General features: G+C 43.1%; 1 protein-coding gene across 1 annotated transcript; it reads right to left on the bottom strand.

Annotated features, from left to right (window-relative positions):
* Window positions 1-762: 762 nt before the first annotated feature.
* On the bottom strand, window positions 763-10242 carry nt5m (5',3'-nucleotidase, mitochondrial). The gene is made up of 5 exons (XM_078240731.1): window positions 9338-10242; window positions 6051-6151; window positions 5904-5964; window positions 4115-4229; window positions 763-1910 (listed from the first exon to the last, which is right to left on the bottom strand). The coding sequence occupies exons 1-5, from the start codon at window positions 9605-9607 to the stop codon at window positions 1771-1773; spliced, it is 687 nt and encodes a 228-aa protein (XP_078096857.1). The 5' UTR covers window positions 9608-10242; the 3' UTR covers window positions 763-1770.
* Window positions 10243-10448: the final 206 nt, after the last annotated feature.

The raw sequence follows: 10448 nt of genomic DNA, 5'->3' as shown, positions 1-10448 counted from the left end.
TGTAAAATTCTACATATATTGTATAGGAAATATTATTAGAAAGGAGATGTTTAGATCACCAGTCTGTGTTCTTAACTTGCTCAAGTGAACAGTTTGTTCTGCAGTGTTAACTCTGTGTCTTTCGATCTGACATCCAAAACTGGCAAAACTCTTCAAATGGTGGACAACATCACAATTTCCTCCAAAGGGTTTCTCTGAACCTTCCCAGGGCAATTGCAGAGGTTTGGAGTTGCTGATCCCATATGAAACAAAATGTTGGGACTGATTTTAACTTAGTTGTAATTACCTAGTATTTAATAAATGTATTCCCGCACTTTCTCCAAACACCATTGTAAACTTTCAGTGGCTTATACCTTTGTGTTCTTTACAAACATTTCACACGCATCGGAAAATGGGGTACTTGCACCAATCTTTTGCGGAAAGCACCAGAATAATTTTGTGTTTGATAGCTTGACTACCATTTACAATGCACCAAACAGGATGTGTTATCTGTCCTCAAAGGCCATGGGAGTAATGGCAGTCTGTTTTACAACAATAATTACATAAGTTACAATGCCATTATGGTCACAATGCAATACAAAATTAAAATATATTTCAAATATAGAATTTTTAAAATGACTTTATAGTAGATTTAAATATATTACCTTTTTTTAGCTGCCATCTTGGCTAATCCTTTTGGGCCAAAAGTGGTTTCTATTTTCTGTGCACGTCCAGCGACAATATTGGTTACTCACCGAGAAAGTAGGAGCTAAAACAGTCAAATTCTGTACTGTGCCAGATTTTAAGGTAAACATTTATCCATGGGCTTCAATTTCTTTAACCGTGCAACACATTTGTACACTTTGAATTGTCAGCCACGGAGTAATCAGGAAGGCAGTATCATTGATAATTAATTGGATGAGTCATTTAAGAAGTTAACATCAGATTACCTTTCAATTTTTGGAGCAGTTTGATTTCTAATGTAATGCAGCACAATGCCCTGGGAAATGTGCTTGTGTCATCCATTCTGCAGGCAACTATAGCCCTGCCTTACACAATGTCCCAGAGGATGAGTTGTACAGGGATTTCCCAGCCACCATAGTCTACTCAGTAGGGTGTCATATGCAGCGTGCATCACCATCAACTAAAGTAACTGTAATCCCCAGTGAAAATGCCATTGTACAGCCAGAGTCGACAAGTCTAGGACAGCGATGATTCATTGAACAATGTTCTCTGATGACCGAGAGTGACAGTACTCACTGTCAAACTAAAGCAATAGAGTCAATCACTAACAAATTTTACTCAAAACTGAAAAGCAGCAGGCAGGAAAATATAAAATCAGTACATTGGCGTGGAACTAAATTGGGTGGGTTTGCAATTTGACGATGTGGCTTTTGTCAAATATTCCTGGATCTGGTTTAAGCTCTGCCCAGCATCATATTAAATGCCACAGAATAGCTGAAGATTCTGTTACCTTTTCTGTGTCGGCAATTTTGGCAACCGCAATATATGTCTGAAAGGGTGATGGGGGGAATAGGAAATTGGCGCAATTACTAGTATGTTACTGGATCCGAACCAAACCTCCTAAATAATGTACCATTGATTGAAAAGTACCTGAACAACTGGAAACACAGGAAAACAGAATCTTTCGCACAAGGTGAGAGGTTGTTTGCACGCAAAATAACCTCCAGTTATCAATTAGCTTCACATGCTACTCATTGAGTTCTGGGTCGGGTAATCACTTTTCATTGCTCCACGGTTACTGAAATGTTGAAGGCTCCAGTCAGGTCATCACTGCCGTTTGCTGTCCAAAAGGAGTTTCCAATCATCGGCCCAAGAATGCAGCCGCCTTTTCGGGGGTCTCAGTTGGAGGTGCATATTGTGACAGGCTGAGAAAAGTATGTGCTCCCATTTAGGATAAGGCTCCACACCTGCAAGATACAATGCGACAGTGGAAGCCGTAGGCATCATGTTGGAAATCATTTTGAGAACAGTACAAAAGATTTACAGTCAACGTTTCAGGTCCAGATGACCCTTCGTGAGAGCTCTGACGAAGGGTCATCTAGACCTGAAACGTTGGCTCTGTTCTCTCTCCATGGATGCTGTCAGACCTGCTGAGATTTTCCAGCATTTTTCTGTTTTTGTTTCAGATTCCAGCATCCGCAGTAATTTGTGTTTATCAAAAAATTTACATACTGGAATGCTAAATGCCTCTGAGAATCAGAACCAGAATTAAATGGCTGGTGGAGTGGGGCTATGGAGGTGCAGATGGACTTGAATATTTCGAGCCAGGAGGAACTTTCATGATCCTCCTGGCTCTATGAAAGCTCCACTCATTAGTGTATGAGGAAGTGTGGAGTTCTACAATAGGAGCAGGGCACTGATTTAGATATAGAATAGAATAGACTCCTTACAGTGCAGAGGGAGGCCATTTGGCCCATCGAAGCTGCACCAACACCCACCCAGGCCCCAACCCTGTAACCCGATGTATTTACCCTACTAATCCCCCTGACACTCAGGAGCAATTTATCATGGTCAATCAACTTAACCCACACTTATTTGGAGTGTGGAAGGAAACCGGAGTACCCGGAGGAAACCCACGCAGACACGGGGAGAACGTGCAAATTGCACACACACAGTCACCCAAGCCCGAAACTGAACCCAGGTCACTGATGCTGTGAGGCATCCTAAATAAAGTATGATTTGGGTAGGAAGGCTCATTTCAAAGTCCACTCCAAAACAAAGCTGGCTACATCTTGGGTAAGCACAGTAGGAAGTCTCACAACACCAGGTTAAAGTCCAACAGGTTTATTTGGTAGCACGAGCTTTCGGAGTGCCAGTGCTGCTCCTTTCACTCACCTGAAGAAGGATCAACACTCCGAAAGCTTGTGCTACCAAATAAACCTGTTGGACTTTAACCTGGTGTTGTGAGACTTCTTACTGTGCTTACCCTAGTCCAAAGCTGGCATCTCCACATTACATCCTGGGTGGCCAATGGGTGGAATTTCAAAGAGAAATTCCAATTCCAACCGCTGACTCTCGGTGTTTAATGATAAGTTATTCTCCCCCACCTCCCCTTTTATCTTCTCCCATTGTGCATCCACCCCAATCAGGAGGATCACCCCCTCACAATCAGACAACCAACTAGCATAGGTTTGAGTCCTCTTGAGGTGGACAGTGAGTAGCATGTGCTCCTCACGTCATGCATGACACAACTTGCCATAAGATGTGAGTGCTGTGGTCCAATTGATTAACCCCTTATGTCCTGTTTCTGCTTTGAATGGTTCAATATCTAACCTATTCCTCTTCCATTTGGAAATCATTTGTGAACAGACCTGTTTAGCCTGTCATGAAAAGTATGTGGTGCGCCTCATGCTTTCTCCCTTCTGAAGTGATACGCGACACAGTCCTATTGTCCATAGAATCCCATGCACTATCTGGATGAAGAAGACAGAGATGAGGAAGAAATTCTTCTCTCAGAGAATTCATCTGCTGTGCATCTCGTCATCCCCAACTCAATGGTGGCACTAGGTGGATACCAGACCGCAGGTGGTCTGTCTGGCAGTTCAGTCTGGCTATTACGTTTAACACAAGAGCCTAAATGAAAGGAAAGTAAAAGAAAAAAAATCTCTTAATTGGAGCCTGTCCACCATCTCATGGTGATGTGGTAGGCTTTATTAGGAATGTATATTGAAGCAATAGAGTGGAGTCAAGGATGGGTCATTTAATATATTCATGGCTGAGTTGGACAGATTTATGAGCTACAACGGATTCAAGGGGTACTGTCAGTGGGGGGAGTGGGACAGGCAGGAAATTGTAGTTAAGACCACAATTCAGATCAGCCATGATCTTAATGAATGATGAGCAAGTTCAAGGGGTCAGATGGCCTACTCCTGCTCGTATTTCTTACGCTTTTATGTAGCACGTTCTATCCATATATTAAATGTTTACGGTTATGTTTTTGATCACGGGGAATGCAGAATTCCCTATGGATGTTGGATTTTTCCCTGAGAACCAGGGAAAGGTATCTGGACCACTCGAACTTCATTGGATCATAGGGCTGGTAGGAATTGCTTTAAATATATAATTTTTTAAAATATTTTTTGAAATTAATATTTTGCTTCAATGGTGTTACCTGATATATCTGGTTTGTCATCTATTAGCAAATTGCCAGCTACTACCGTTTTGTCCCGTGTTAGTACCATCAGTTCCAGAAACTCTTTCCCGAAATATTTCTCTACCCAGGCATACTGTGAACACAAAGTGAACATGATGTCCAATTACAGTTGTGCTAATATTAGGGAGTTGAAAAGCATAGTGAATTTTCATACCTTTTTGCTTTTATTACCTTTAGATTTTTCCTGTTTAGTTACTCACACATTTGTTAGTGTTTACAGCACAGAAACCCTTCGACCCAAAAATGGCCATGCTTGATATTTATGCTTCATATCAGCTTCTCCCCATTCTTCTTCGTCTAACTCCATCGCATATCCTTCCACTCATAGAATCCATAGAATCCCTACGGTGCAGAAGGAGGCCATTCAGCCCATCAAGCCTGCACCAACAATGATCCCATCCAGGCCCTATCCCTGTAACCCCCATATATTTACCCTGCTAATCCCCCTGACACTAATGGATAATTTAGCATGGCCAATCCACCTAACTCGCATGTCTTTGGACTGTGGGAGGAAACCGGAGCGGTGGTTAGCACTGCTGTCTCACAGCGTCAGGGACCCGGGTTCGATTCCCGGCTTGGGTCACTTTCTGTGCGGAGCCTGCACATTCTTCCCGTATCTGTGTGGGTTTCCTCTGGGTGCTCCGGTTTCCTCCCACAGTCCAAAGATGCGCGGGTTAGGTGGATTGGCCATGCTAAATTGCCCCTTAGTGTCAGGGGGATTAGCAATGTAAATGCATGGGGTTATGGGGATAGGACCTGGGTGGGATTGTGGTTGGTGCAGACTCGATGGGCCGAATGGCCTCCTTCTGCACTGTAGGATTCTATGCTTCTATTAACCTGCTTCGCTGCTTTTAGTGATTTGTATATCAAACCCCCAGATTCCTTTGTTTCTGTACTCTGTTTAGACTGTTTTCTAAGGAATGTGGCGTTTTGTTATTTTACCAAAATGTACTATCTCACACTTAACTACATTGAAGTTCATTTGCCATAAAGATTACAGCAAAAAAAATGCAATGTTGGAATGTTACTTTCCATGAATTATTTTTTCTTAATGCATGGCCCTTTAGAATCATAGAATTCCTACAGTGCGGAAGGAGGCCATTCGGCCTATTGAACATGCACTGACATTAATCCCATCCCACCCAAGCTCTTTCCCCATAACCCCACATATTTACCCTGCTAACTCGCTGACACTAATGAGCAATTTAGCATGGCCAATCCACCTCACCCGCACATCTTTGGACTGTGGGAGAAAACCGGAGCATCCGGAGGAAACCCACGCAGAACTGGGGAGAATGTGCAAACTCCACACAGACGGTGACCCGAGGCCGGAATTGAACCCGGGTCCCCGGCACTGTGAGGCAGCAGTGCTAACCAATGTGCCGCCCCTTTGCTGAGTTCCTTTTGAGCAGTAAATAATGTTAAAGTTACTTTTTAAAGTTCCGGATGGTTATCAAGGGCAAATAATTGCTATGCAGTCAGCATATCAAAATGGTAAACTTGATATTTATTAATGTGCTTTTGACTTAGCTGTACTTTCTCTGTTCCAATTTGAGTTGTCATTAAGGATATAATTTTACTGCAAACGGTTAGATAATTTTATCCCGTATACTTGGGAATTTCACTCCATGTCCTTCCGTATTAAAAACGATTCTAACAGTTGAATTCTCATGTGAGAAAAAAAATCCATATTTTGGAATTAAGCTTAGTAAATGTTTTTTTTGGTTGAAGTTTCTTCGTAACTTACTTTTTCAGAAGGACAGTAATTGTACTTCTTTATTGGACTGGTGCAAATGAACACATCTGTGCTGTGGAAAAGATAAAGAAATAACATCACTGTGGAAATCGTGTTGGGTTGAGCAAGAATTCAAATACTTCTGGAGTTCAGACTCACTCTTTCAAGTTGACCATTTCTTTCATAGCCTCCACTGCACCAGGGATAGGTTCAAGTTCAATGAAGAAGTTCTTTGACTCCCATATGCTTATCGCTTTCTCCTGTGTTATTTTTTAAAGGAATGCAAGAATATTACATTCAAAAGAAACAATATTTGATAGTTTTCATTGACACAAATGTTTTTCTCACAACACGGCGGCACAGTGGTTAGCACTGCTGCCTCACAGCGCCAGGGACCCAGGTTCAATTCCGGGCTTGGGTGACTGTCTGTGTGGAGTTTGCACATTCTCCCCATGTCTGTGTGGGTTTCCTCCGGGTGCTCCGGTTTCCTCCCACAGTCCAAAGATGTGCAGCCTAGGTTGATTGGCCAAGATAAGTTGCCCTTTAGTGTCACAGAGATTAGCAGGATAAATACGTGGACTCACAGGGATAGGGCCTGGGTGGGATTGTTGTCGGTGCAGGCTGGATGGGCCGAATGGCCTCTTTCTGCACTGTAGGGGTTTTATGATTCTATGGTTCTAATTTGTTTCCTTACGCTGACAGTTAAATGAGTCAAATCATTGCAAAGTACAATTAAGGGCAAGGCAATCATAGAATCCCTACAGTACAGAAGGAGGCCATACAGCCCATCGAGTCTGCACTGACAACAATTCCACCCAGGCCCTATCCTCGTAACCCCATGTATTTACCCCGCTAATTCCCCTGTCACGAAGGGACAATTTAGCATGGCCAATCCGCCTAACCTGCACATCTACAGATTAAACAGAAAGGCACCAACTCTCCCTACTCAGTTTGGATACAATTCCTGCCCCTTCTTGCAAATATCTAAAACTGAACATTTGAATCCTACAGATACTGTATTGGTATCATAGGCAATGGCCAATTTTTGACAGAGGGTGAGTAATGCAAATAAATTGACAAGGCAAGAAAAAAAAATTGCATGTCAAGAAAAACAGGTTCAACATGTGAAACAACCTGGTATTTGCTTGACTCAGTTGATTGCATTATTAATGTTGAACCAGTAATGTTGGTTCAAGCTTCATCCCAAGAGTTGATGACCTAATCAAGGGCGGCACAGTGGTTAGCACTGCTGCCTCACAGCGTCAGGAACCTGGGTTCAATTCAAGCCTCAGGTGATTGCCTGTGTGGAGTCTGCACGTTCTCCCCATGTCTGTGTGGGTTTCCTCTGGGTGCTCCGGTTTCCTCCCACACTCCAAAGATATGCCGGTTAGGTTGACTGGACATGGCAAATTGCCCCTTAGTGTTAGGGGAATTAGCAGGGTAAACATGTGGAGTTATGGGGATAGGGCCTGGGTGGGATTGTCGGTGCAGGCTCGATGAGCCAAATGGCCTCCTTCTGTGCTGTAGGAATTTCTATAATCTAGACTTAAATTCCAATATTGTTGGAGGTGAATAAAATGTTAAACTTGGGATCTTTCAAAACATAGCTCAAAGTGAGGAGACTAATAAAAGGGTAGGGAGTTTCCCTAGAGTCTTGGACAACATTCCTCCCTAACCAACATGGCAAAAAATGATTCACCTCATTGTGTGTGAAATGTTGAGGTATGCAAAATCCCTGCTGTGTTTTTTTGCGTAACTATAGCCACTGTACTATTTAATTAAACATGTCAAGTGCTTTTAAAGGTTTGTGAGCAACGTGATTAATGCAAATCTCTTTCATTCAATCCCCCGCATTTCCAGCTAGAAACCATCACATTTTATTTTTCTTATGACCATGGGCTGCTGAATTATATTTTTCAGGGAAAATAATGGATGCCATTGTGGAATTTAATCCCCTAAATCACAGGACAGATAGGATAATGTTTCATCTCTCCCCAATAAAACGGAATCTCAGATAGCGCAGCGCTCTCTCAGTACTGCCAGCCCAGATTATGTGCAGGTCTCTGAAGCAGGAACTGAACCCCAAGCTTCTGACTCGATATAATACTACCTACCGCTGAGCGATACTTGATATTCATGGTGCAATCTTATCTTAGAATTTGCATTGAAACTATTCACTTTCAATCTTAAAGGTGATGTGGAGATGCTGGCGTTGGACTGGGGGTGGGCACAGTGAGAAGTCTCACAGCACCAGATTAAAGTCCAACAGATTTATTTGGTAGCACGAGCTTTCGGAACGCTGCTCCTTCAGCAGGTGAGTGGTGAAGGAGCAGCTGATGAAGGAACAGTGCTCCGAAAGCTCCGAAAACCCAAATAAACCTGTCGGAGTTTAACCTGGTGTTGTGAGACTTCTTAAATGAATCTTAAAGGTGGAATGGCACAATATTGGCCTTTCAGCCTCACACCCTCTGTTGATTTTAATTCATTCACAATGTTGCAATCCAACATGCACAAAGTCCCACACATTTCTTTCATCCAGTTTTTTCTGCAGCTCTGCTCTGACTAGGGTACCTGTCTTGCTTTCCATTTCTTGCATGGTCTGGACCCAGCCTAAGCCATTCTCATCATCCGCCCCTTTGACACATCTACCCTTTGGCGGACGTCGTTTTCAACTTCTACTGTCTACAATGAACTCCCTGAATCTCTTTCTCTCGTCATCTCACCCTCTGGTTTAAAAAACCCTCCTTTTTAACAAAAAAAAACCTTCTCTCCCTCTGTGTTTTCAGATGCTTCGAGCTTTTCTCTCCTTTAGCTTCTAGATACTCAATGATGGCTCCCCTGCTCTACTCTTGAGGGGGTCTTCATGTAGACGAGGAACCCGAGAAAAATGCATGGCTTTAAATTGGCGATTGAAATAAAAACCCAACCTAAGACAACGGAGAAAACAAATGTGTGTGAAATCGACTGACTACGTGTCAGCAACAAGTTAGTCAACTGCAATGCTTTTTAACCATTTTAGGCGACAGCAATAAAGGATTGATACTCCCTCCACTAGGGGAAAAATGCTTCATTAAATAAAAATAGAAACTTCCAGCCTTAGTGGAAAGAAAACAGAGTTAACATGCCATGTGGTGATTGATGACAAGTCAACAATCTGAAGTATTTAATATTTCTCTTTCCACTGATGCTGTCTGTGTTTCCAGCAAGTTGTTTTGTTGAGATTCACTGCATTTGTTTTTGATCTGTTACATAACATTATCAATTACTATTCACTGTTTTGCATTCTGATATAAGTTAAGATTATTGCTACAAGCTATAATGTTTTTTAATTATTGCGGGGGGTGGGGGGGGGGGTGAAGTGACACTTGCCGCGGTCCTGTACAAGTATACCTCTCACTGTTCCCCCCCCCCCCCCTTCCCCAAGTAGCGAGTGGCCTTTAACTTACACAGAGATCAGGGTGCAGTTCTCCGTACTGTGCCGAAACCCAGAAACCTCGGCGATCTTGCAGCTCTATGGAGGGCTCCTTGGGGTACGTTTCCCTGAACTTCTGCAGGAAGCCACCTTCGAAGTCGGCCAGCACCCCGTCCATGTCCACCAGCACTCGCAGCCTCCTGTGCCCGGGGCTCTGATGCACTGCGCAAAAAGACTGCCCCAATGCGCCAAACAGCTTGCTCCCCGAGCTCCGGAGGTTTGCAAACCGTGCCAGGAAAATCATGCTGGGGTCCGAACGGGCAAAAAACCCCCCCAAAAAACACACACACAAAAAAAAGCAAGTCTGCCGACAGCAACCTTTTGCAAGTCACAGGGGGAGAAAGGGGGGGGGGAAATTGACTGTCACCAAGTCATTAGTGGAAGTGGCCACCAGCATATCTCTGCATACCCATGGTTGGTGGGCAGTTTGGTAAATTCGTGCAATGGTTAGTTTGCTGAGTGACCGAATGAACTGGACTTGGATTTTAATGTCTAGCGGGAGTTCACTTCGGTGTTATGCATGATTTTTTTTTAAATCAAGCCTTTCCGGGCCCTGCACAACTGACAAACCCTTTCACATATTATTGTGCAACTGTAAATGACCGCACTGTTAATCTCCGGAAATTACGCCCCCTCTTTCTCCCAAACCCTTAAAGGCACCCGGAGTTTGCAGGGCTTCACGTTATTTTTTTTTCGTCCAATCCAGACAGTGTTTGCCAGTCCTTTGGGAGGGATCTTGTGCGTTCGTTTCCCTAAGGAAATGCAAGTTTCCAAGAGCGAATTTTACAAACAAAATCATCAAAGCAATCGGCATTCACAACTTGCCTTCCCATCGAATCATTGTAAGGGGGAAATAAACTTCGTATCTAAAAAAAAACCAGAATGGAATGTCAAATAACTGAGCCACAACTTGTTAAAGTGAATATTCTCTTATCAAAATAGTGTCTCATTTGTGACATTTAAAAAAAATCGCTATTGGCAAATTTGGGCGTTGCTGATAAGGCCAGCATTTGTTGCCTAACTCTAATTTTCCTTCAGAAGGCGATGATGACAAGCCACTTTGTTGAATAGCTTGAATAACTGAG

This window comes from Mustelus asterias, chromosome 23, assembly GCF_964213995.1.
Source record: "Mustelus asterias chromosome 23, sMusAst1.hap1.1, whole genome shotgun sequence".
Lineage (NCBI taxonomy): Eukaryota > Metazoa > Chordata > Chondrichthyes > Carcharhiniformes > Triakidae > Mustelus > Mustelus asterias.
The sequence above is the reverse complement of the archived record's forward strand: the minus strand, read 5'-3'. Positions and strand labels throughout refer to the sequence as shown.